A 27,273-nucleotide genomic window follows, 5' to 3' on the forward strand; every position below is an offset into this window, starting at 1 on the left:
ACCAAGTGACAATGAGATTATTCTTTTTTATTTTTTATTTTTAAATAGAAACCGACAAAGCACGTTGAGCATACCCACTCTTATAACAAGCAAGAAAAAGTAACATGTTTTTATTTTATTTTATTTAAAAGGCTGATGACATTTTTTATTTTATTTTTTCTCTAGTATAGTAAGTTGTTTTTATTAAATTATTTCTTAACATTCTAGAACAGATAAGTAATTTATTATTTGGGTAAATGAAAAAATTAAATTAAAGGGAGAATAAAATTATCTAATTCTACTAAATCAAAAAATTACCTAAATCATTCAAAAATATTTTTTATGTAATTCGAATAAACAAAATTCGAATTAAAAAAAATGAATAATAATTCAAATTAAAAAAAGTCGAATTAGTATTTTGTATGGAATAAAATATTTTTTTTGAATAAAATATTTTTTTTAAAATGACTATGCATGCAATAAAATATTTTTTAGGAGTTATTAATTGAAATATTATATTAATAATATTTCTATAATTAAGTAGAGATACAATACTCTTGTATATATTTATTATTAGGATAGAAAATTATGGATTTTAATTTATTAAGATTGTAAATTATGCCTTTTAAGATAAAAAAGGTTTGATATATAATTGGAGTATTATAAAAATTTGTAATATCTCAATAATTTAAGTAAGTATATGATAAAAAAATATTTTTTTAATTTTTAAATTATTATTGACTATGTAAAATATTTTATTTAAAATTTGAGTATATGTATGTATTTACCTAAGTCACTAGGGCATTACAAATTTTTATAGTACTCCTAATATCTTTTAAGCTATTTTTTAAAATTATTTTGCAAGAATAAATTTTTTGTGTGATATAATTTAAATAAATTTATTAAAAAATTAATAATTTAAAAATTAAAAAATATATATTTTATTCTATACATTAAAAAAAGCTAACAAAATATCTAATTATTAGACTTCTTTAAAATATTTATGAGCTATCAATTCGAATAACATGGCAAAAAAGCTTGATCGAGTCTGTATAAATAGTAGTTGGTTATCTATCTTTCCAGAGGCTTATGCAGAAGTTTTAAATAGGCTTCAGTCTGATCATTGTCCTATTCTGGTGCGTTGTAAAGGTCGTCCTCAGCCTAAAGGGAATCGGCCTTTCCGATTTGTTGCTGCTTGGCTACTCATCCTGGGTATAGGGATATTGTGAACCAGTCATGGTGGTCTAGTAATAGAGAGATTCATGGCAAGCTTTCGGAAGTACAAAAGAATTCACTAGAGTTTAACTCGAAGGTATTTGGTAACATTTTTGTTAAGAAATGTGAATTAGAGCAGCAGATTAATTATTTGCAAAAGCGTTTAGAAGTGGTGGTAGTATTTATTTACGTCAGAAAGAGCAACAATTACTTGATGATTATAATAATACTCTAGTTCAAGAAGAGCTCCTATGGTTCCAAAAGTCCAGAGAGCAGTGGGTAAGGTTCGGGGATAGGAATACAAGATTCTTTCATATTCAAACTCTTGCGCGAAGGAAGCATAATAAGATTCATGGCCTTTTTCTCAAGGATGAAGTGTGGGAAACTGATCTAGAGGTTATAAGTCAAGAAGCAGAGTCTTTCTATAAAAGCTTATTCTGTCATTTAGATGATGTTGATTTGGGTTGCCTTGGTGATGTGCCTCTTCCTTCTCTGAATGAGGAAGCTTGCAATAATCTTACGGCACCAGTTGCTATGGAGGAAGCCAGAACAGCTATTTTTCACATGAACTCTTTTAAAGCTCAATGGGTTTCAAGCTTTCTTCTTCAAAGAATATTGGGAGATCATTGGTCTTGATGTTTGGAAGATGGTTAAGCAGGCATTCTCCGGCTTACTCTTGATCTGAGAATGTTGGAGACTTTACTAGTTCTCATTCCAAAGGTTGAATCATCGGTATCTATGAAAGATTTCAGGCCGATTAGTCTCTGCAATGTAGTTTACAAGATCATCACGAAGGTCCTTGTTAATAGGCTTCGTCCTCATCTTGCGGAGATTGTTGGCCCGCTTCAAGGAGGATTTATTCCAGGACGAGGAACTCTTGACAACATCATTATTGTTCAAGAAGTCCTCCACTTTATGAAGAAGACTAAATCAAAGAAAGGCACACTGGCCTTTAAGATTGATCTGGAGAAAGCTTATGGCAGAATTGACTAGAAGTTTTTAGCTCATACCCTTAAGAGCTTTGGTTTTCCTATTCCTACACTTAATTTGATTATGAATTATGTCACTGCTTCTTCTTTATCTATTCTTTGGAATGGGAGTCATCTGAATGGCTTTACTCCTAGTCGAGGTCTTAGACAAGGAGACCCTATGTCACCCTATCTTTTTGTGTTGTGTATGGAGTGATTGGCATGCTTTATTAGTCATCAGGTTGATTTGGGCTTGAGGGAGCCGGTTGCTATTTCTAGAGGGGGACCAAGAATATCTCACTTAATGTTTGCGGATGACTTGCTTCTATTTTGTAAAGCTACAAAGAGACAAGTGCAAAATGTGATGTTGGTTTTAGAGACTTTTTGCAAAGCATTTGGGATGAAGATTAATGTGGAGAAGTCTAAAGCGCTTTGCTCCAAGAATGTCTCTGCAACAAGGAAAGAGGATTTCACTGGGGTATCCTCTATCAGATTTGTCCAGGACTTGGGCAAGTATCTTGGAGTTACCCTTAGCCATTCTAGGGTGAATCGTTCAGCTTTCAATGGTGTCCTGGATAAGATTCAGAGTAGGCTAGCAAGCTGGAAAGAGAGTTTACTCAATCGGGCTGGTAGACTCTGCTTGGTTAATTCTGTTGTCGTCGCTATTCCCATGTACCAGATGCAGGTCTCTATTTTTCCGAAAGGAATCATTAGTAAATTAGAGTCTATGATGAGGAATTTTCTTTGGAAAGGACAAGTTGATGGAAGAGGATTGAATCTTGTTAGTTGGAAGGTACTGGTTACTCCAAAAAAATATGGAGGTTTGGGGATTAGAGATTCTTATTGTGTAAATATTGCTCTTCTTGGGAAGCTAGTTTGGACTTTTTTCCAGCAGCCAAACAAGCTATGGGTCCAATTGTTGGATGCCAAATACCGATCATCTCTATATGACTGTTTTAGTTATCCTAAGAACAAGGACTCTCCCATTTGAAGGTGTCTTTGCAAGGCTTGGGAAGTGTTGAAGGATGGGTTTGCTTGCTGTATTGGAGATTTGAACCAGAATTTTTGGTTTTCTAGCTGGAGGAGAGAAGGACGGTTATCTAATGAGATGGATTATGTTCACATTTCTGATTCGAATCTCCGAATACAGGATATTTGGTCGATTGGTAGGTGGCATTTGGATACTCTTTATTCTCCTTTATCTCAAAATTTGAAAGGTAATATTCTCTCTTACAATCCAGATGAACAAGCAGGTCCGGAAGTGGGTTGGTATTGGAGTGGGTCTGCTGCCAAAGTCTATAACTCACGCAATGGTTACTTGTGGTTGTGTAAGCAGCTGTTTGGTTGGGAGGAGCAGGAGAATTGGCTTTGGCTTTGGCATCAACTTGTTCCGGAAAAGCATAAGTTTTTGGCTTGGTTGTGTCTTAAGGAGGCTCTTCCTAATGCAAGTTTTCGCTTTAGAAGAGGGATGTCGTCATCGGATAAGTGTCCAAGATGTCTTTCTAGCCAGAAATCGATTTTACATTGTATTCGGGATTGTCCAAAAGCTCAACTTGTCTGGCATAGGTTGGATATTTCTTGTCATCCTTTGGATTTGAAGAACTGGTTCTTGTATCATAGCAGAGAGCATCCGTTCAAGTTCTTTTCGGGACTTTGGTGGATATGGCGAGCAAGGAATAATGACATCTTTAATCCCGATGAAACTTGGCCTCCGAAAAAAGTGATTTGTCTGGCATTAACTTCAGAAAAGGAGCTTAGGAATATTTTTGAATCACAACGTATGTCCCTTCCCTATACTCTAAATGGTTTTTGGAATCCCCATCCATTGGTACTTTAAGATTAATTGTGATGCTAGTTATTTTGGTTCGGGTGATAGTGTTGGTTTTGCTTGTGTTATTAGAGATTGTAATGGGAGCTGGCAAAGGGGGTGTTTGGGAATGATTGAGAGTAATAGTATTCTTCAAGAAGAATTATTTGCTATTTGGAGAGGATATCTCTTAGCTTGGGATGTGGGTCAACAAGATGTTATTTGTGAGACGGATTATTGGTGCACGAAATTGTGATCGTCAACCATGGCGCCAATAGACTTGGTACGCTCAAACGTGAATCACACTTCGTCACAATTCCGCACAACTAACCAGCAAGTGCACTGGGTCGTCCAAGTAATACCTTACGTGAGTAAGGGTCGATCCAACAGAAATTGTCGGCTTGAAGCAAGCTATGGTCACCTTGTAAATCTCAGTCAGGCGAATTAAAATGGGTTATGGAGTTTTATTGAGTAAAAAGATAAATAAACAGAAAGTAAAGATAGAGATACTTATGTAATTCATTGGTGAGAATTTCAGATAAGTGCATACAGATGCTTTGTTCCTGTTGAATCTCTGCATTCCTATTGCCTTCATCCAATCCTTCATACTCCTTTCCATGGCAAGCTGTATGTTGGGTTTCACCGACGTCAATGGCTACCTCCCGTCCTCAGCGAAAATGGTCCAAATGCACTGTCACTGCACGGCTAATCATCTGTCGGTTCTCGATCATGTTAGAATAGAATCCAGTGATTCTTTTGCGTCTGTCACTACGCCCAACACTCGCGAGTTTGAAGCTCGTCACAGTCATCCCCTTTCCAGATCCTACTCGGAATACCACAGACAAGGTTTAGACTTTCTCGATCTCAGGAATGGCCGCCAATAATTCTAGCTTATACCACGAAGACTTCGATCTTTCAGAATGGAGGCTAAGAGATACACGCTCGTTCTAAGGTAGAACGGAAGTTGTTGTCAGTCACGCATTCATAGGTGAGAATGATGATGAGTGTCACGGATCATCACATTCATCATGTTGAAGTACAGCGAATATCTTATAATAAGAATAAGCATGAATCGAATAGAGAACAGTAGTAATTGCATTAATACTCGAGGAACAGCATAGCTCCACACCATTAATCTATGGTGTGTAGAAATTCCACCGTTGAAAATACATAAGAACAAGGTCTAGGCATGGCCGTGAGGCCAGCCCCCTAAAATGTGATCAAGAGATCAAAAGATGATCAATAGATGAAAATACAATAGTAAGAGGTCCTATTTATAATGAAACTAGCTACTAGGGTTTACAGAAATGAAGAAGAAGGTGGTTGTGATGCGTGAAAATGAAGGGGTGAAGGGGGTAGAGATATGGAGGTGATTGGTGAAGGATATTTGGGGAAGATTGTTGTAGAAAGGTGTGAAGAAAAGAGAGAGTGAGTTGAGATTGGTGGGGATCCTGTGGGGTCCATAGATCCTGAGGGGGCAAGGAATTCTTCAACCCTACTCCAATTGGGCGTACAAAACTCCTTAGAGTGCAATTCTGGCGTTTAAACACCAGTCTGCTGTCCTGTTCTGGCGTTTAAACGCCAGCTTTGCTTCCTGTTCTCGCGTCTAAATGCTAGTTTGTTGCCCTGTTCTGGCGTTTAAACGCCAACCTGGTACCCTATTCTGGCATTTAAACGCCCAGAAAGGTGTCAGATTGGGCGTTTAAACGCCCATTTTGCTACCTTTACTGGCGTTCAAACGCCAGTAAGTCCTTCCTCCAGGGTGTGCTGTTTTCAATGCTATTTTTGAATTTTTTTTCTTTATTTTTGTCTTTGTGACTTCACATGATCATCAACCTCAAAGAAAACAAAATAATATAGATAGAATTAAAATAAGATTGGGTTGCCTCCCAATAAGCGCTTCTTTAATGTCAATAGCTTGACAGTGAGCTCTCATGGAGCTTTACAGATGATCAGAGTATGGTTGAGATCTCTCAACACCAAACTTAGAGTTTGGCTGTGGCCTCCCAACACCAAACTTAGAGTTTGAATGTGGGGGCTCTGTTTGACTCTGTATTGGGAGAAGCTCTTCATGCTTACTCTCCATGGTTACAGATGGAGAACCTTGAGTCTTTACTACAAGGCATTCTTCATTCATATGAAGGATCAACTCTCCTCTGTCAACATCAATCACAGCTCTTGCTGTGGCTAGGAAGGGTCTTCCAAGGATAATGGATTCATCCTCATCCCTCATAGTGTCTAGGATTATGAAATCAACAGGGAAGTAAAGGCCTTCAACCTTCACTAACACGTCCTCTACTAGTCTATAAGCCTTTTTCATAAACTTATCTGCCATCTCTATTGAGAATTCGGCAGCCTGTACCTCATAGATTCCCAGCCTCTCCATTATAGAGAGGGGCATCATGTTTATCCCTGACCCCAGGTCACACAGAGCTTTTTCAAAGGTTATGGTGCCTATGGCACAGGGTATTAAGAATTTACCAGGATCCTGTTTCTTTTGAGGTAAATTTTGCTAAACCAATGTATTCAGTTCATTGGTGAGCAGGAGAGGCTCTTCCTCCCAAGTCTTATTACCAAACAGCTTGGCATTCAGCTTCATGATTGCTCCTAAATATTGGGCAACTTACCCTTCAACAATGTCTTCATCCTCTTCAGAAGATAAATAGTCATCAGAGCTCATGAATGGTAAAAGGAGGTCCAAGGGAATCTCTATGGTCTCTGTATGAGCCTCATATTCCTTTGATTCCTCATTAGGGTGTTCCTTATTGGCTAATGAACTTTCCCTGAGGTCTTCCTTATTGAGATTCACGTCCTCCTCCTCCTTCAAGGTTTCGGCCATCTTGATTACATCAATGGCCTTGCACTCTCCTTTGGATTCTCTTCTGTATTGCTTGGGAGAGTGCTAGGAGGAGTTTCAGTAACCCTTTTACTCTGCTGGTCCACTTGTGCCTCCGAATTTCTAATGGAGGATCTTGTTTCAGTCATGAAACTAAGAGTGGCCTTAGATAGATCAGAGACTATGTTTTTTAAGCTAGAAGGATTCTGCTCAGAATGCTCTGTCTGTTGCTGAGATGATGATGGGAAAGGTTTGCTATTGCTAAACCTGTTTCTTCCACCATTTTTATTATTGAAGCCTTGCTTCTGTTGATCCTTCCATAAAAAATTTGGATGATTTTTCCATGAAGGATTATAGGTGTTGCCAAAGGCTTCACCCATGTAATTCACCTCTGCCATTGCAGGGTTCTCAAGATCATAAGCTTCTTCTTCAGAAGATTCTTCTTTAGTACTGTTGGATGCATTTTGCAATCCATTCAGACTCTGAGAGATCATATTGACTTGTTGGGTCAATATTTTGTTCTGAGCCAGTATGGCATTTAGAGCATCAATTTCAAGAACTCCTCTCTTTTGAGGCGTCCCGTTACTCACAGGATTCCTCTCAGAGGTATACATAAATTGGTTATTTGCAACCATTTTAATAAGTTCCTGAGCTTCTGCAGGCGTTTTTTTAGGTGAATGGATCCACCTGCAAAGTGGTCCAGTGACATCTTGGAAAATTCAGACAGACCATCATAGAATATATCTAATGTGGTCCATTCTGAAAGCATGTCAGAAGGACACTTTTTGGTCAGTTGCTTGTATCTTTTCCAAGCTTCATAGAGGGACTCACCATCTTTTTGTCTGAAGGTTTGAACATCTACTCTAAGCTTGCTCAGCTTTTGAGGAGAAAAAAATTTGGCTAAGAAAGTCGTGACCAGCTTATCCCAGGAGTCCAGGCTATCTCTAGGTTGTGAGTTCAACCATGTTCTAGCTCTGTCTCTTACAGCGAAAGGGAAAAGCATAAGCTTGTAGACTTCAAGATCAACTCCATTGGTCTTAACAGTGTCACAGATTTGCAAGAACTCAGTTAAGAACTGATAAGGGTCTTCTGATGGAAGTCCATAAAACTTGCAGTTCTGTTGTAGTAGAGAAACTAATTGAGGCTTTAGCTCAAAATTGTTTGCTCCTATGGCAGGGATTGAGATACTTCTTCCATAGAAGTTGGAAGTTGGTGTAGTAAAGTCACCAAGCATCTTCCTTGCATTGTTGTTTGGTTCGGCCATAATTATTTCTTTTGCTGCTTCCTTTTCAAAAAATTTAGTGAGGTCCTCTTCAGAGTTTTGTGCTTTAGCTGCTCTTAGCTTCCTCTTCAGGGTCCTTTCAGGTTCAGGATCAGCTTCAACAAGTATGCCTTTATCTCTGTTCCTGCTCATATGACAGAGAAGAAAACAAAGAAAATATGGAATCCTCTATGTCACAGTATAGAGATCCCTTGAGGTGTCAAAGGAAAATAAGAATAGAAGAAGGAGGGAGGTAAAATTTCGAACTCACAAAGAGAGATGGAGTTCGAATTGACAATGGAGGAGGAATGTTAGTGTTTAAACAGAAAAAGATGAGAGAGGGGGGAAAGAATTTTCGAAAATTGAAATTTAAAATAATTAGTTAGTTGAAAAAGATTTGAAAATAAATTTTGAAAAGATAAGAAGTTAGAGAAGATTTTGAAATCAAATTTTGAAAAAGATATGATTTGAAAAAGATATGTTTGAAAAGATATAATTGAAAATATTTGATTTGAAAAAGATTTGATTTTGAAAAAAAATGAAGATTTGAAAAAGATTTGATTTGAAAACAAAATTCCTCTCCTTCTGTCATCCTGGCGTTAAACGCCCAAGAGCTGCATGTTTTGGGCATTTAAACGCCCAGCCAGGTACCCTGGCTGGCGTTTAAACGCCAGTTTTCCTTCCTTACTGGGTGTTTAAACACCCAACCAGGTACCCTGGCTGGCGTTCAAACGCTAGTTTTCCTTCTTCACTGGGCGTTTTGAACGCCTAGCTTTTTCTCTGTAAATCCTCTGCTTTATGTTCTTGGATCTTCATTTTGCTATATCCTTTATTCAAGAAGATATATTTTCAATTTTGTGAAACAAGAAAATGAGTCAAAATATATAATTCTTGGATCAATACACAAGATATATGCAATAACATTATGAACGTCAAGATGAACACCAAGAACAATCATGAAGATCAAGATGAATATCAAAAACTTAGTTTTCCATAAAAGAAAACTTGCAAGACACCAAACTTAGAACTTTCTCATGTTTGGGCCATATGCTTTGCAAGAATACACATGTAAAACATTATGCAGTGCAAAACAAGAAATCATGAAGATCAAACAAGGAAATTCATCAAGAACAGCTTGAAGATCATCAAGAACATTATGCATGTTTTTCGAAATTTGCAAGACACTTAAAATCATGCAATTGATACCAAACTTAAAATTTGGCCCTAGATTCAAATAAGAACCATGCAATATTTTTTAGTTTTTATGATTTTATACTTTTTTTGTATTTTTTGAAAATAAATTTTGGAAAAACGAAAAAGAAGAAAAATTATGAAAACTTTTTGAAAATAAAATAAAAGTTACCTAATCTAAGCAACAAGATGAACCGTTAGTTGTCCAAACTCGAACAATCCCCAGCAACGGCACCAAAAACTTGGTGCACAAAATTGTGATCATCAACCATGGCGCCAATAGACTTGGTACGCTCAAGCGTGAATCATACTTCGTCACAATTCCGCACAACTAACTAGCAAGTGCACTGGGTCATCCAAGTAATACCTTACGTGAGTAAGGGTCGATCCCAAAGAAATTGTCGGCTTGAAGCAAGCTATGGTCACCTTGTAAATCTCAGTCAAGCGGATTAAAATGGGTTATGGAGTTTTAATGAGTAAAAAGATAAATAAACAGAAAGTAAAGATAGAGATACTTATGTAATTCATTGGTGAGAATTTCAGATAAGTGCATACAGATGCTTTGTTCCTGTTGAATCTCTGCTTTTCTACTGCCTTCATCCAATCCTTCATACTCCTTTCCATGAAAAGCTTTATGTTGGGTTTCACCGGCGTCAATGGCTACCTCCCGTCCTCAGTGAAAATGGTCCAAATGCACTGTCACTGCACGACTAATCATCTGTCAGTTCTTGATCATGTTGGAATATAATCCAGTGATTCTTTTGCGTCTGTCACTACGCCCAACACTCACGAGTTTGAAGCTCATCACAGTCATCCCCTTTCCAGATCCTACTCGGAATACCACAGACAAGGTTTAGACTTTTCGGATCTCAGGAATGGCCACCAATAATTCTAGCTTATGCCACGAAGACTCCGATCTTTCAGAATGGAGGCAAAGAGATACATGCTCATTCTAAGGTAGAACGGAAGTGGTTGTCAGTCACGCGTTCATAGGTGAGAATGATGATGAGTGTCACAGATCATCACATTCATCATGTTGAAGTGCAGCGAATATCTTAGAATAAAAATAAGCATGAATCGAATAGAGAACAGTAGTAATTACATTAATACTCGAGGAACAGCAGAGCTCCACACCCTTAATCTATGGTGTGTAGAAACTCCACCGTTGAAAATACATAAGAACAAGGTCTAGGCATGGCCGTGAGGCCAGCCCCCCAAAATGTGATCAAGAGATCAAAAGATGATCAAAAGATGAAAATACAATAGTAAGAGGTCCTATTTATAATGAAACTAGCTACTTGGGTTTACAGAAATAGGTGAATGATGCAGAAATCTACTTCCGGGCCCACTTGGTGTGTGCTTGGACTGAGCATTGAGCTTTACACGTGTAGAGACTTCTCTTGGAGTTAAACACCAGCTTTTATACCAGTTTGGGCGTTTAACTCCAACTTTTATGCCATTTCTGGCGTTTTGACTTCAGAATAGGGCAGAGAAGGGGCGTTTGAACGCCAGTTTGCATCATCAAAACTCGAGCAAAGTATGGACTATTATATATTGTTGGAAAGCTCTAGATGTCTACTTTCCAACTCAATTAAGAGCGTGCCATTTGGAATTCTGTAACTCCAGAAAATCCACTTCGAGTGCAGGGAGGTCAGAATCCAACAGCATCTGCAGTCCTTTTTCAGCCTCTAAATCAGATTTTTGCTCAGGTCCCTCAGTTTCAGCCAGAAAATACCTAAAATCACAGAAAAATACACAAACTCATAGTAAAATCTAGAAATATGAATTTTGCATAAAAACTAATAAAAACATCCCAAAAAGTAGCTAGATCCTACTAAAAACTACCTAAAAATAATGCCAAAAAGCGTATAAATTATCCGCTCATCACAACACCAAACTTAAATTGTTGCTTGTCCCCAAGCAACTGAAAATAAAATAGGATAAAAAGAAGAGAATATACAATGAATCCCACAGTATCAATGAAACTTAGTTCTAATTAGATGAGCGGGGCTTGTAGCTTTTTGCTTCTGAACAGTTTTGGCATCTCACTTTTTCCTTTGAAGTTCAGAATGATTGGCATCTATAGGAACTCAGAATTTTAGATAGTATTATTGATTCTCCTAGTTAAGTATGTTGATTCTTGAACACAGCTACTTTATGAGTCTTGGCCGTGGCCCTAAGCACTTTGTTTTCCAGTATTATCATTGGATACATAAATGCCACAGACACATAACTGGGTGAACCTTTTCAGATTGTGACTCAGCTTTGCTAAAGTCCCCAGTTGGAGGTGTCCAGAGCTCTTAAACACACTCTTTTTGCTTTGGATCACGACTTTAACCACTCAGTCTCAAGCTTTTCGCTTGGACCTGCATGCCACAAGCACATGGTTAGGGACAACTTGATTTAGCCGCTTAGGCCTGGATTTTATTCCTTTAGGCCCTCCTATCCATTAATGCTGAAAGCCTTGGATCCTCTTTACCCTTGCCTTTTGGTTTAAAGGGCTATTGGCTTTTTCTGCTTGCTTTTTTTTTCTTCTCTTTTTTTCGCCAAATTTCTTTTTTTTCGCAAGCTTTCTTATTCACTGTTTTTTCTTGCTTCAAGAACCAATTTCATGATTTTTCAGATTATCAATAACATTTCTCTTTGTTTATCATTCTTTCAAGAGCCAACAATTTTAACATTCATAAACTTCACTATAAAAATATGCATTGTTCAAGCATTCATTCAAAGAACAAAAAGTATTGCCACCACATCAAAATAATTAAACTAGTTTCAAGATAAAATTTGAAATTCAAGTACTTCTTGTTCCTTTGTATTTAAGCACATTTTTCATTTAAGAGAGGTGAAGGATTCATATAGCTTTAAGGCATAGAATCTAGACACTAATGATCATGTAGTGGAGACACAAACATATATAGAACATACAGCATAAAAATCGAAAACAGAAAAATAAATAGACAAGGAGATTAAGGAATGAGTCAACCTTAGTGAGGGTGACGTCTTTCTCTTGAAGGTCCAATGGTGCTCTTGAGCTCCTCTATATCTCTTCCTTACCTTTGTTGCTCCATCCCTAGTGATTTTGGTGCTCCCAATAGTTGTGTGGAGGAAAATGTATCCTTTGAGGTATCTCAAAGATTTCTTGATGAGGGGATTCCCCATGCTCTTGTTGAGTGCCATGAATAGGCTCTCTTGATGTCCTTGCATGTATAATTCGAATCACTCTTATTCGAATTACCTTAACACTATATCCATGTCTAATTTGAATCAAGTTTACTGGGTAAGACAAATCCATGCATAATTCGTATTGGATTATTTTAAATTACAAAAATTTTTGCTAATTCGATTTTGTCTTATTCATATTACTATTCGTTTTTCAAATTCAAATTGAACTCATTCAAATAATATAGAAAAGTGCTTTTAGGTGATTCAAGTAACATTTTTTAATTTGATAGAATTAAATAATTTTATTCTCTATTTAATTTAATTGTGTCATTTGTCCTTATTATTTCGTAGCATAATTGCCATTTAAACATGTTAGTGACGTGGAATATATCATGACCAAAAAGAAAGAGCCATCAGCCATGTGATTGTGAAGTGAACATCATCACTGTTTTATTATAAACGATCTACAAATTATGTTAAAGAAAAAATGAGATGGCAACAAAAGAAGTTTCACTTTTCAAACAAATAAAAAATTTAAGGATAAAAAAATGATACATGAACAATATATATCAATATGGTTTTGTACATTACAAATTTACAATCCATCTAAACAAAATGAAACATGAGTAACATGGACAGCGACCAAAATTGTCACGAGAGTTGGAACTTAATTGGATACATAGCTCAAAATGAAAGAGAATACTGAATTACACATGCAATGATATTATACATTAATTACATTACATTATCCAACCAAATTAATGTTGAAAGAGTAGAGTAGCCAGCTCCATGGTTGATCCAAACCGATCCGTCAATATCTACCTTGGTGTCTTGATGGTGTTGTTATTATCACTTCATACAAATCATTAATTAAATGTAATGCATGCTAATAATAATATTAAGGACAATACAATTAATAGTTGACATAAGACGATGACTTATATATATTTGGCTTTCCGTCGTATCAAACTATCAATGCAACAAATAAAAATCACACGTTAGGTTGCAGCAGCAACCTGAAAATTTTGTGCATTCAAGTTAAGTTATCCCCACCTAACCTAATTTATACTATATAGTTTCCGACAAAGGCCTTGCCCTTAATAATGTGCTACCAGACATAAACAAGAAAGGTAGACATACAGATCTAGCTAGCTCCTAATATAAAATCTTAGTTAGTTCTTGATTTATTTATTAAAAAAAATTGTTAAGAAATTCTTGTGTGCTAGCTAGTTCAATGAATGAGAACTGTTAAATACTTACAAAACTACAAAAACCTTCCAAAGTAGTCACATTTTGTAGCAATATAAGACATGCAGTGTAATTTCAAGTTTTGCTATTTTGAATAAGAAGGTTATAGCTAAGATGTTAGAGTCGTGTTATGTTAAGTAATTTAATTAAATATATTAAGTTATTTAATAATTTTTAACTATTATTTTATATGATGACATATTGATGTGAGTAGTCATCTTTTAATAAAACTATCACTTTCGGTGATTTTCATAAAGAATCAAGTAAGCCTTAGTTAGATGTAAGATTAATAGGAGATGTTCCGTTGAGTGTAATTTCTATAACTTGTAAAACATGTAACGTTCTGAAAATGAGCAGTTTATTTATTTCTTAAACAATAACATATCTTGTTAAATACCAGAATTCACTCGGACTTCATTATCACATTAACACAATCTAAAGAGTGCATCACGCAAGGTTCTCTTTCCGAATCTGTAATAATATAAACTATGTGTAAATCTTAAAATAAAGCACATATATAATAATTTTATATATTTTCAAAATATAACAATTACTTATTAATAGTAATATATAATTATTTGTGATTAAATTAAAATATTTACATTAAAATTTTATCTTTTTAAAGAATTTTTTAATAATATTATTAGTTAACTTTGTAGACATTTTTTCATAATTTATGAACAAAACTTTTAAATTCTCTTACTCTTATATTAAAATCGATTTGAGCAATTACAGTTTAACATAAGATAAAATTTGTCTTTAAATTATTTTTTTATTATCATAGTAAAAAAATATTATCGATAACTGTTTTTATTAAAATTTACTTAGAACTATTTTATATTTTAGTATTATATTTCTTCTTAGAATTAAAGTAATATATATGATAAACGTTATTAGCAGTTGAAATTTACTAACATTTTTTAATTTGTCTATTCTTGAGTTTAAATAGTTGTATTTGTATCTAGAAATAGTTTTATGCTTTTTGTTAGTTTAAATACTTATCAAATTACTAAAAATAAGATGAATGCACAACTAAATATACAATATGTTACTACGACGATGACAAACTTATTGATCCAAAATAATTTATAATATTTTGCTCTATTTTAAGATAGATAATACAAATTTTATTAAAAGAAGATAAGATATAATTTATGTTTACTATTTATGAACAAAGGCATTGTATATAATTAATCATCATCCGTACAAAAAAGAGGTAAGTCAAAAAGATCAGATATAGAAGATGTATAATAGTTTTCATCAATATTATTTTATCACTCAATCTCGCAAATTATAAATAAAATTAAGTATGTAAGAAATATAATTTCAAAAAATAAAAGAAAAAAATATAAGAGATGGAGTACAATAATGAATAATAATGTTTTATAGTTTGTAAAAGAATAAAAAAAAAGTATAAATAATGTAGAAAAAAAAAACTATTATTAAATAGAAAAATCATTGGTAAAAGAATGAGATTATCTTTTATTATATATAATTTTTTATAATGAATAAAATATTAAATACAAAAATAAGTAAAATAAAAAAAATAAAATTATATTTTTTTATTAAATTAAAAAAATATTCAGAACTATATAATTGATAGTAACTATATAACTATTAGATAATAATTTGTAAAAAAATATTAATAAAAAATAGATTTGATATTAAAATAAAAATATAAACAATCACTAAAATTATGAAAAAATATGAAATTCAAAATCAAAATATTTAAGATCATGAAAGAAAACTCTTAATAAATAACAATTCAAATATTAAAGTGACAATAAATTAAATTAAATAACATATATTTAAATTAATTAAGTTAAATAATTAATATAATAAATTACTTATAATTATTTGACTCAATAAAATAAGTTAAATAAATAAAATACATCTTATAAATATGTAACGTAAAAATTATAATACTTTTAAAAATTAGTAATCAAAATACAAAAAAATAATGTAAATTAAAATAAAATTAATTTATTTATTTCAGTCAAATCAAATAATTAATATAATTAATTAATTAGAATTAATGCGGTCAAACAAATTGTGAAATAATTTAATATTTATCCCAACTAATTAAATAAATAAATAAATAAATAATTAACGTATTTAAATAAATCAAAAAATACTTTTAAGATAATATAATGTGAGTTATATTATTAATTAAAAAACTCGATTTTAATAATATATAATAAATAAGATTATGACATATATCTAAACATAAAATCTTATTTTATAACCTAATTAGTGTAATACTCAAAGAAGTTGTAGCCAAAATGCAAAGTTGGAAAGAAGAAAAAAATACCGCACACATACATTTACCTAATCTTAAAGTAGTGTATGTAATCTATATTCTAAGCATATCTAAATTTATTTTAATTTATATGAATTCAAAAAAAAAAAGAGTGAGATAAAAGTGATATAAAATTGCATCTACAAGCAAAAGCAAAAGAAGGTGAAAACAATTTCAGTTGGTAGTTTGGATGAGTTTTGAGCTGAACTGAGTGAGTGAATGAGTGAGTGAGAGTGACGATTATAACCAACACATTGTCACCTCCGAAAGCAACGGAACATCCTTTCAACTGCTTCTCTTTGTTTTTTCGTAAGTTTCTTTTTCCTTTCTAACATTAATTTCTGCAATGTGTCTCCAATCTCTTTCTTGTTTCTAATCTCTGTCGGCATATTCTAATAATTCGATAATGTCTGGTTCCTTTCTGCATAGACATGATCCTGCACTGCCCATTTCCGATTTTTCTGTCTTTTTTGGCTCCCTTGGTCACCAAAGTTTGAAACTTTGGCCCCAATTGTTTTAGTTGGCGAATTGGGTGCTTGTTGGAATCTTAATGCATATTCCCCTTGCTCTTTATGAATCAATCAATAAGCAAATCAGAGTTTGTTGTGTCAAGTTTGCTCTTGTAACCTTACTTAATGCTTTGTGTTCTTTTGTTGCTTCAGAAATTCATGCTTGGAATTCTGTTAATGCTAAAAGTTCTTCCTTTCATGATTATGACCAATGCAGGAGCTTTGTTATTCCTTTAATATATCATAAATGAATCGCTGTGATGAACCAAAGACTTTTATTTACAGGTAGCTAGGTAGTGCCACTGGCAATTGTTGCAAGTTTTTCTTCGCAATTATGAGTTTTGTTTTCAGAGGGAGTAGGGAAGATATTGAAAGTGGTTTTCCAGATTATGTTCCTGAAAGATCCTTGATGGTATGCTTCAATGCTGTTTGCATGCTAGCTTGTATAACAAGTAGTTCACATTGCAAACATGAATCATCCAACTCTAATTCTCATGCTACTAGTTTTTCCTTTCATTTTTGTCAGCGTATTCATCCGGCTCGACCAATTAGTAGCAATTCTCTGGCTTTTCTCACCACAGGTAATCTAATTACTGTTGGGCTAATGCTTTGCTGCTTCATCATTGTAGTTTTTTAACCTGTATTTGATTTGTCCTTCAGTTATTGTGTTATTCATGCTGCTGAACTCTCCTCAGATGGCACATTATTTTATGGTAAGTAATAATTTAGCTATTGTGGGCAAGCAAAAGGTTTCTGTAGCATTCTGATTTGGTATCAATTAATATGATAACCATGTGTAAGTATGCTTGTAGCTATGGCTTGTGCTTGCTGTTTTTGCGATGGCTACAAGCTTGAGGATGTACACAGCTTGTCAGCATCTTCAAGCTCAGGCCAGGGCTCATGCAGCAGCAGCAACTGGATTGCTTAGCCATACCGAATTATGGCTTAATGTGCCACCATCCATAGCAATTGCAACTAGAGGACAATTGCAGGGGCTTAGGCTTCAGCTTGCACTACTTGATCGTGAATTCGATGAACTAGGTATCATGCTTTGAAATGTGTGTTTCAACATTTATCATTTTGTTTTTTTTAAGATGAAAGTTCAAGGGATGTGAGAAGTGAGAGCAGTTTTTATCAGCTTTATACAAATATGCTTTTGTTAATTCAAAATTGATAATCCTTTTATTTCATTGAGGGGTAGATTATGATGCTTTGAGAGCTCTTGACTCTGATGCTGTTTCGACTACTACTTCCATGACTGAGGAAGAGATAAATGCCTTACCCGTTCACAACTATAAAGTTGCAGTTCCAACAAAGTGAGTTCACTGGGTTGTGTTGGTTTTCTAAAATATTCTTATTGTGTGTGAAAGACTTTCTTTACCTGTGTAAATTTTCGGATTCTACTTTCATTCATTTTCAAGAGGGTCGGATAGTCAGTTCACCCGAGTGAATTTGAGATCACCATGTTTTTTTTTTTTTCTTATAAATTATAGGTGGTTATGAATCTTGAAACAGGCAGAAAAGAATATGCCACAATGATGCTTCTGAATCTGACTTTTCCTGAAGTTTAAAATTGATATGCTTTATTTAGTTATTTACTGATGCAAATTTTTGAATGCTCACAGGGATTGCTCAGCAGGGTTGGGATCCTCTTCAAGTGCTGCTGAGGTAGATATCTCTGGTTATCCTTCTGTTCTGTTCATCATCATTTGAGTTATGAAGCAGCTGTTAATTGGTAATAATGATGTGATTGCTTGGTTCTACTCTTTGTCGTTACTTTCAAGAATTAATAGTGGTTCTTAATTTGTACTATTGCCTCTAAGTAGCACCATTATGGCCTCGTATCAATACCAAGAATCTTACTACATACTTTACATATGGGAAGATAATGATATTTTATATCGAATTCTGTATTTTTGGCTTGCATTGCCATGAACATGAGTGGTATTGGTCTTCCAACATAATTTCTCTTTGGCTTTATAAATTAGGCATGATTTGTGAGTCTTTACAATGAGATCATAAAATATCATAGGCAATAATACATGGCATATAGACTGCAAATGTATAATGTTATCCCTATGGTGATGCCTCCTCTATTGATTTGTGATTTAGAAAGCTTCCTTCTTGATGTGCTATATTCTTCTCTGCTTAAATATGGATAGTGACATTGTTTTTTTCAGTATGCTTTTAGATTTTAGAATACTTTAGTGTGATTTTTTTGCATCAAGAGGGAATGAATTGCTTCCACCAATCCTTCCTTCATAGTTTTTCTAACTCATATGTTCCGATCAGAATAAGCAAGCCTGCGAAGGAGCCGAGGGAAATAACCAAGGCCCGGAAGATGAGCTAACATGTACCATATGCTTGGACCAAGTTAACGGTGGCGAACTAGTCCGTAGCCTGCCATGCTTGCATCAGGTTTGTGCTATATTTTGCATTTTGCTTTCTTCAACTTCTCCTACCATGCTTCACTCATAAGAATCACCAATGATATACTTTCAATTCTTCAGTTTCATGCCAACTGCATTGATCCATGGCTCCGGCAGCGAGGAACATGTCCGGTGTGCAAATTTAAGATGGGTTTGGAATGGCGAGGAAACAGGGAGACTGAGACTGATTCCGACGGTTCAGATATTGCTTAGTATTCTTCCAATCAACATATAGCTGTAAAATGCATGATGTGTGTATATCAAGTTCATCCGTTCAAGTATATAGCAAAATAAAACATATGATGTGATGTCTTTACCTTGAACCTGTTCTTACTCCTTAGGATAACAATATTATGAATCAAATCCATGTTCGGTCATAATCACATTAGGGAAGCTGGTTTGTCTTGGACGCTACATGCTCTCCATCCTTTGCCATATGCAAAAATACAAAAGTGATTCAGCAATTACATTATTATTTTTATTATTATGACACAACCCACAAAACTTTGAATTGGGTCTCAATCCTCATAGACCATTTTCAATAAACTAAAATAATGCACGAGTTCATGAAAAATCAAGAACACGGTGTATGGCTTCTGTCAGGTATGAATTTCAACCCCACATCCACATCCACATGCCCTTTTCCCTCCTCCAAAAACCACACACACAACATAACATTATTACATAATATGGTGATCGTTATGTTAAAACTTAACTTCAGATATGTGCTGTTTATGTTATTATTTAATTCATTTGGGATTTTTTTTTATACTTAAAAATGATTTTTAATATTATCACTTACTAGTCCCCGGGACCCTAGCTGGAGGAGCTGAACTAGCAGACATATTTTAGGATAATTTCAATAATATAGTTCTTAAATCTTTTATACTTGGCAGTTTTATTCTAATTTAAATTCAACGTTAATATGAGTATATGACATAAATATTATTAATATTAAAAGTTTGTAATGTTAATAATTAAATTTGATTGCATAGAAGCTGACGGCAATAGCGGTGCAGTACAAAGGCTACATTTCAAAAAAGTCAACATTGTAGTACAAATAATACAATCTACTAACATACTGGATTGTACTAACTACTAAACAAGTTTTAATTAATTAACAAACTTAATAATAATAATCATAGATCTTAATACAACAATACAATAATACAATATGTGACTAATGGACACGTTAAAAAGCAACAAAACAAGATCATAATAACGATCACAACATATGGCTTCTTCTGATGCTACAAGAGCCATGGCAAAAACATCAATGACCCTAATAATAACAAAGTCAACGTTCCATGTTCTGTGCCTCTTAGCTTCTCTCCTTCACCCAATCAATGCTCATGGCGGTGATGAAGATAAAGGGAGCGTGGCTTTGCACGATAAGGGTTTGATCTTGGTGAAGATATGGTGTTTGATCATCATGCTTGTGAGCACCTTCGTTGGCGGCGTCTCTCCTTACTTCTTCAAATGGAACGAAACCTTTCTTCTTCTTGGGACTCAGTTTGCGGGTGGTGTCTTCCTTGGAACCTCTTTGATCCATTTCCTTAGCGATTCCAATGACACTTTTAAGGACCTCACCACTAAAACCTACCCTTTCTCCTTCATGCTCGCGTCCTTCGGCTATCTTCTGACTATGTTTGGTGACTGTGTGGTCATGTATGTCACCAGCAATAGTCAGAAGATAGCGAAGGTCGTGGAGGTGGAAGAAGAAAGGCAAGGGCATCAAGAGGAGGAGGATCATCAAGACTATCAACAACACCACAGAGATGTGACATTGATGGCCACACATAACCCTATTTTTGTGAAGACTTCATCTCTTGGGGACACCATTCTCCTTATTTCTGCCTTGTGTTTCCATTCTGTTTTTGAAGGCATTGCTGTTGGAGTCTCAGGTCTTCTTCTCTCTTTTACTTTTTTTTTTTTTTTCAGTTAATTTCTAAGAGTTAGCTACTAATTTATAAATTTAAAATTATCTTATTTAATTTAACATTTACAATTTTATATATGTGATATCTGTAATTATATATTTATTATATTTAATTTTATTTATTTATTTTAGCAATATTTAAAAAACATAAAATAAAGAAATTTTGAACTATTTTATACTGATTTGTATTATTTTCTAAATATTTTGATTAATTTATTACTCTATATATAGATACACTTCAGTTATGCATATTATTCATCAATTTTATTGTTTGTTTAATGAATTCTCATAATTGTATTTCAATGAAGCATTAGAGCCTTATTAGTTACTCTTCATGATTTCCTTGCTAGCTAGGATGACTTACTGTTTCAATTTCTTTTAGGTTTTCTTTCTTTTTTCTCACTTTCCACAACATTCTATATATAATATGAGAAAAAAATTGAATTTTTTTTATAACTAACAATTAGCTAGTCTTTTTTCTTTGAATTTCCTTTAATTTTTGCTCTTTCAGGATTTTGTTGGCTAATTATTGGTAAAAGAAAAGTTAGTTCGTTGCTCTTAAAAAACCATTCATATTTTAATGTGTTTTAACTTATTTTATTTTTTCATCCTGGTATATACCATGAATTTCAAATGATTGAGTATTAAAAATTATGAATTGAACATATTTAATTAGCTGATACATGATACATACATGTATATGTATTCCTGATTCCTCAGCTACTAAGTATGATGCATGGAGGAACTTGTGGACAATATCATTGCACAAGGTATTTGCAGCCATTGCAATGGGAATTGCATTGCTTAGGTTGTTACCAAAGAGGCCCTTAGTTGCAACAATTGCATATTCATTAGCCTTTGCAATCTCTAGTCCCATTGGGGTTGGAATTGGCATTGCCATAGACACCACAACACAAGGATCAACCGCCGATTGGATATACGCTATATCAATGGGCATGGCTTGTGGTATTTTCATCTATGTTGCCATCAATCATTTGATATCCAAAGGGTTCAAGCCACACAGTGCGAACCGGTTCGACACACCTTGGTTTAGGTTTCTAGCTGTGCTTCTTGGAGTTGCTCTTATTGCTGTCGTCATGATATGGGATTGAATAAGAATGATGATCAAGTTTCATACACGTGGGATATGATTGTTTTGTTAACGGTGGAAACTCAGGTGCCGTCAACTTTACGTGAAGTTAATAACTAAAAGCCTTAAATAAAAATTTAGTCAAATTATTTAAATTATTTAACGATTTTCAACTATCAACTTTAAATGAAGTTAACTGCACCTGAATTTTTACCTTTGTTAATTAATTGTAACATAGTTGTGTGTGAGTGAATGATGGTCAATGAATGCCATTGTATATTTGCCAAAATTGGAATTGTTCTACATCTATCTTCTACTTATATATATGTCTATGCATGTATGCATGGAATGCATTGAACAATAATGTTCATAGCTATTTTAATTATGAGGAGTGTTAGGGAACAATGAAAATTTTGAACAACATGAATAACTACCAATCAAATGAAAATATACTACACCCTACTTTTTCTTTAATTATTGGCATTAATTATTGTATGATCTTGTAACTAAAAACTGATGGTGAATGTGATATCTATTTGCCAAACAAAAATCTATAGAAATAATAAAAAATCAGTTTAAACAACTTATTAAAATTTTTCTATTTAATATTTATTAATTTTAATAATAATTAATAAATATTAAATAAAATAAATTTAGATTATTTTTAATTAATATTTTTTTATTATTAAACATGTTCATTTGTCAAACACTACGAGCAAAGTTCTCATTATCTTTGGCATGTACAAATATCAATTATTAATATTTAGTATGAAAAAATTTAAAAGCCAATATTTTTATTAAAATCTGACTAGCACTTAACTAGTAAAAAGAAAGTGACTAATTTTATATTATTAAATATAATTTACACCATTAAAAATATTAATAATAATTAATTGATAACTATAAATTATAAAATCTGCTGGCTCTTAACATTTCTCATTGAATATTGACCACACTTCCTCTTTAATTATATATATACAATATTTTTTTAGCTGAAAAATCTATTATATCTATTATCTATTTCTACTATTATATATTATTATTTTTACAACAAAAAGTATCACATGTCACTCTCTCATTGCAATTAAAATCAAATCTTTTTCTCTAAAATTAAAGAGTTCTTCCCTCAATCTCTTTCTTTCTTTATCTCTCTCATTCTTTCACTCACTCTAATTTTTTTGTATATCATTAAAAATGACCAATTACAAATTTAACAATAAAAATATACATGGCATTATCTAATTGCATTCAAATTAAATTAAAATATATTGAAATGTAGCTATATTATATATTATTAACTAATTTAATAACTAAAATGTGTGTCATATGACAATCTCTTATTAAAATTTAGAAAAAATATTTCCCTCCAAAATTAATAAACATCCTTTTTATATTCTCTTATCCACCTTCCTCTTTTTTTTATTTCTCTCTATTCTTTCCACTCTATATATAATTTATAATTCATATTTTATATTAGTAATTTGATAAATCAAAATGTGTCATAAGATATTTTTCATTATAATTTAAATATTTTTTTTAACTTTTAAAATTAACAAACTTTCTCTCTCATTCTTCTTTTTTATTTTTCTCTCTTTTTTCTCTAATTTTCTATTTTTTTCTACTTTAATACATAATATAATTTAAATAAAAAATATTATTATATGCAGATTTTTGTATTTATTTTTAATTTTGTATTGCTTATCTTTTTAATCTATATTTTCACTTTTTTTTTCAAATATTTATTACATATAATTTAGAGAAAATACAAATATTGTGATTAAAAATTTGAATCACGATTCAATTGTTTTAAAAGAAAAATAAATTTGAATTAATTTTATAACTATCAATATAAATTTTTTTATGCTAATATCCAATTATATTTTTATATATAGAAAAAATATTATTTTTAAATAGCAAGCATAAAATTTATTTATTTTTATTTGTGCAACAAACTTAACACCTAATTAAATATAAAAGTATACACATTAAATTCTTTCAAAATTTAGATAACGAATGTTAAAATTAATCATTAGTAAAAAATTAAACTCTTTCATATGAAAATAATATCTAAAAAATTTATTATCTAATTTTATTTTTATTCACAAAAATCCTGATCTTTTTAGCCGATGAGAATTTTTGTCCTTTACAACTACCATTTTATAAAAGTAATTTAATGTTGTAAATTTTTTGTGTCATAATCTATAATATTAAGATTGATGTAATTTTAAAAGATTTATATTCCTATTATAGTATTACGAGTAAAAATATTAGTCATATTTTAAAATGATAATATTAAAAAGACAAAAAAATTTAAATTTATCTTATTTATTAAATAACATAAGTTCTGGTTGTTTTTGACAAATTTTTTTGTTACTCAATATTTTTTTCCGGTTTTAAAATATGAGTGATTGGTCGGAACTCATTAAAATGAGAATGTGAACACAAGCAAAAATGGGTTTAATTTAGGCATGCATGCCATTATTTGGGACTTGGTAATTATCCGTGTAGTGTATAGATTATAGCGTGAAAACAATTGTATACTAGCATATAACCTCTTTTATTTTTTATTTTTTTTTTGGGTCTGGACTAGTATATAGACAAGTTTTGAAATATTCTGAGAGATGATACAAGTTATAACATACTTTGGGGTTGGGCTTTATGATGGATTCCCCTTCCTAGCTGCTATTCTGAGAAAAAGTCTACCCATATATGAATCTGGTTTATAAATTATAACTATTCTAAGAGTAATGTTAAATGATAGTACAGATAAATTATTTTAATAAAACATATAATTTTTATACAATAATGTATGAAAAAAAAAAAAACTAAAACGATAAAACCTTCTATTTTTGTTATCTTATCTGATTTCTTTAAATCACTCACTAGTTAATTCCTTTATATATATAGGGCCCGTTTGAAAACTTTAGAAGTAACTTTTTTTTTACTTTTGACTTATGAAAGTAGTAGTATTAATGTCGGATGTAATTTTCAAAACAAAATTGTAACTTTCTAAGAAGCTATTTAAGAGCTTATAGAGAAGTTAAAAAAAATGACTTCTCTCATAATACTTCTACTTTTCATCACATTTCTATAAAATAAGCACTTTTAGAATTAAAAATCTAAACACAAAATAATTTATTTATAAGTTACTTTTAACAGAGTCATTTATTATTTAAATTATTTTATCAAAAAGAACTTAATTAAGTTAGTTACTCAAACTGGGTTATAGTGACATTACATTTAACTTATGAGTTTAACAAAGGAATGTAGTCAACCTTTTTCAGCTAATATCAGTTAATTTTTTTGTCATTGTTTTTGAATTAAAGTAAACTTTATTTTTAAATATTAAATCTTAAATTTTAATTTTTTTAAAAGATAAAATTAAACAAATAATTTTACATTAAAAAATTGACAAATAACATGTAATGCATAGCGCAACTAGGACAAATAACATTATACAATATATCTTGCTATATAGGTGCACTACTTGTGTTATGTATTGAGTATGAACCAAAAAGTGAATAATATTTTCTTGCAAAAACAATGTGCGTGTTAGCTAAATGGTACTATAAGTTAATGTGTAGTGATGTAGTGTCTCTGGTTGCTTTCCTTTTTCTCCGTTTCTTACTAAACATGGATTTGCAGCAGGTACAAATTACTCACATTGTTGATGCCAATATGAAAGAAAAACGTCGCATAATTCCAAACGGTTATTTTCACGCAATTTTTGGAATTATACGAAATGAAGTAATTAATGAAATGAGTGGGGACAAATAGGGAAAAGAAAAAAGAAAGATGCGGACTTTTTACAATGACAGACAGTGCCATCAAATTCACATATGTCAGTGGCACATCGATGTTCGAGCCTCATCTAACTTCAAACTGCAAAGTTTCCGCTCTCCCTCTGTCACGCGCTCAATTGAAGACTAACAAAAAGGAAATAACAGAACGAAACAAAACTGAGGGGTAAAATAGGAAGATCCAGAAAAAGAAACCAAGATCCATTTTCAGTGAAGATCCAAAAAAATGAATAGAAGAGAATAATAATCTAATAGTTGATGTATGAACTATATATATTTCCATGAATGTTGTTCAAATCAGAAATCACATTATAACTCAGCTAATTAACTAATTACAAAGCAATAATGAAATCTAGTATCTATAATAATGTATGAGATTCAAAATTTGTGAAAGTAATTTGGAAGAATCAAGAGTCACCATGCTTGTGCCAGCAAACTAACATGGCAACACAGCGCCTCATGATGTAGAACCTTGCTTTGTGTTCTTTGGCTATATTGGTGCATTTGCGACCGATGGATGACGTGTTCTTCTGCGAGAAGCTTCTTTGAAGATTGTTGTTGTTATTGCACTTGGAAGAAGATGAGGAACTCTTGTGTGATATGCTTCTCATGAGAAGAGGAGAGTTTGAGGTGCTGCTTCTTGTTGAGCAACTCCGAGAGAACTTGGAACTTGTTGTTTCCTTCTGCTTTGACACCTTCCATTTTCCATCCATCACAACAAACAACAATTCTGGACTCTTCTACAATCACACTTTATAAGCCTTCAAAGAGATCATCAATGCTTCCTAATTCTACCACTCATCCCTGGCCTCTGTTTATATAGCCACACATATATATATACACACATGTACGCTCCTTAGCTTATAGATTAAACCTTTGGTTTATATTAAAACTCAGTTATTAAATTAATTACTATATATATAATAATATAAGTATATGAATTTAATTTTAATCTACTATTACATTAATAGTTTTATATTGTGAATGTATTAAAATTAAATTTTTAAATATATTTCTAAGTATTGATTCATATTTTTCAAACTAAATATTCGCATTTTTGAAATAAATAATCAAATTTATTTAGAATAATATAATATAATTTTTTTCGAATAATAATACATCATTTTATACACAATAATTAATTAATAATTAATTTTTAATATATAGAATAAATGAAATTATAAAAAAATCATTCCAGTTGAAAGAGTAGACATAAAAAATTGCCACGTAAGTATTTGCGTGTGGTGTCTTAGTTTTTTTATATTTTATTTTGATCAAAAATATTATTTATATTCTAAAATTAATTATTAAAATTATTTATTAATGTATTTATGTATACATATATCATATATGTATAATTTAATTTATTTTTAATATATATTTATATTTTAATATATATTATATACTGATAATTAATTTAATAATTAATTTTAGTATACACATAATATAACCGTATTTTGATTTATAACTAAATCGGTAATTTATTCTAATATAAACAAATATTGGACATATTTTCTGCCACACACACTCAGAAAAAAGA

At 32.2% G+C, this 27,273-nt stretch overlaps 3 protein-coding genes across 4 annotated transcripts; 2 read left to right on the forward strand and 1 right to left on the reverse strand.

The window, feature by feature from the left end:
* Nucleotides 1-15,975: 15,975 nt before the first annotated feature.
* LOC107461554 (E3 ubiquitin-protein ligase SDIR1-like) lies at nucleotides 15,976-19,379 on the forward strand. Of its 2 annotated transcripts, XM_016080075.3 has the most exons (9): nucleotides 15,976-16,275; nucleotides 16,761-16,887; nucleotides 17,002-17,056; nucleotides 17,136-17,188; nucleotides 17,288-17,516; nucleotides 17,677-17,791; nucleotides 18,101-18,143; nucleotides 18,768-18,893; nucleotides 18,986-19,379. In XM_016080075.3, exons 2-9 carry the CDS (start codon nucleotides 16,810-16,812, stop codon nucleotides 19,115-19,117), a joined length of 831 nt encoding a protein of 276 aa, XP_015935561.1. In that variant the 5' UTR covers nucleotides 15,976-16,275; nucleotides 16,761-16,809; the 3' UTR covers nucleotides 19,118-19,379. The 2 variants fall into 2 exon arrangements, with proteins under 2 accessions (XP_015935561.1, XP_052109103.1); XM_052253143.1 differs by lacking the exon at nucleotides 16,761-16,887 and having other exon boundaries at nucleotides 16,980-17,056.
* Nucleotides 19,380-20,103: 724 nt separating this feature from the next.
* Nucleotides 20,104-22,297, forward strand: LOC107461527 (zinc transporter 1). The gene is made up of 2 exons (XM_021129125.2): nucleotides 20,104-20,808; nucleotides 21,564-22,297. The coding sequence occupies exons 1-2, from the start codon at nucleotides 20,139-20,141 to the stop codon at nucleotides 21,953-21,955; spliced, it is 1,062 nt and encodes a 353-aa protein (XP_020984784.1). The 5' UTR covers nucleotides 20,104-20,138; the 3' UTR covers nucleotides 21,956-22,297.
* Nucleotides 22,298-25,977: 3,680 nt separating this feature from the next.
* Nucleotides 25,978-26,554, reverse strand: LOC107461414 (small polypeptide DEVIL 13). The gene has a single exon (XM_016079898.3). The coding sequence runs from the start codon at nucleotides 26,444-26,446 to the stop codon at nucleotides 26,141-26,143; it is 306 nt and encodes a 101-aa protein (XP_015935384.1). The 5' UTR covers nucleotides 26,447-26,554; the 3' UTR covers nucleotides 25,978-26,140.
* Between the last annotated feature and the right edge of the window lie 719 nt (nucleotides 26,555-27,273).

The sequence above is a fragment of the Arachis duranensis genome, chromosome 8 (assembly GCF_000817695.3).
Source record: "Arachis duranensis cultivar V14167 chromosome 8, aradu.V14167.gnm2.J7QH, whole genome shotgun sequence".
NCBI classification, from domain to species: Eukaryota; Viridiplantae; Streptophyta; class Magnoliopsida; order Fabales; family Fabaceae; genus Arachis; species Arachis duranensis.

Bases quoted from the DNA above. Each gene is read 5' to 3' on its own strand.
- LOC107461554 (XM_016080075.3), top strand. From the start codon at position 16,810: ATGAGTTTTGTTTTCAGAGGGAGTAGGGAAGATATTGAAAGTGGTTTT. The intron at 17,057-17,135 runs GTAATCTAATTA...TTTGTCCTTCAG, and splicing joins TCTGGCTTTTCTCACCACAG to TTATTGTGTTATTCATGCTG. The intron at 17,189-17,287 runs GTAAGTAATAAT...GTATGCTTGTAG, and splicing joins AGATGGCACATTATTTTATG to CTATGGCTTGTGCTTGCTGT.
- LOC107461527 (XM_021129125.2), top strand. From the start codon at position 20,139: ATGGCTTCTTCTGATGCTACAAGAGCCATGGCAAAAACATCAATGACC. The intron at 20,809-21,563 runs GTCTTCTTCTCT...CTGATTCCTCAG, and splicing joins CATTGCTGTTGGAGTCTCAG to CTACTAAGTATGATGCATGG.
- LOC107461414 (XM_016079898.3), bottom strand. From the start codon at position 26,446: ATGGATGGAAAATGGAAGGTGTCAAAGCAGAAGGAAACAACAAGTTCC.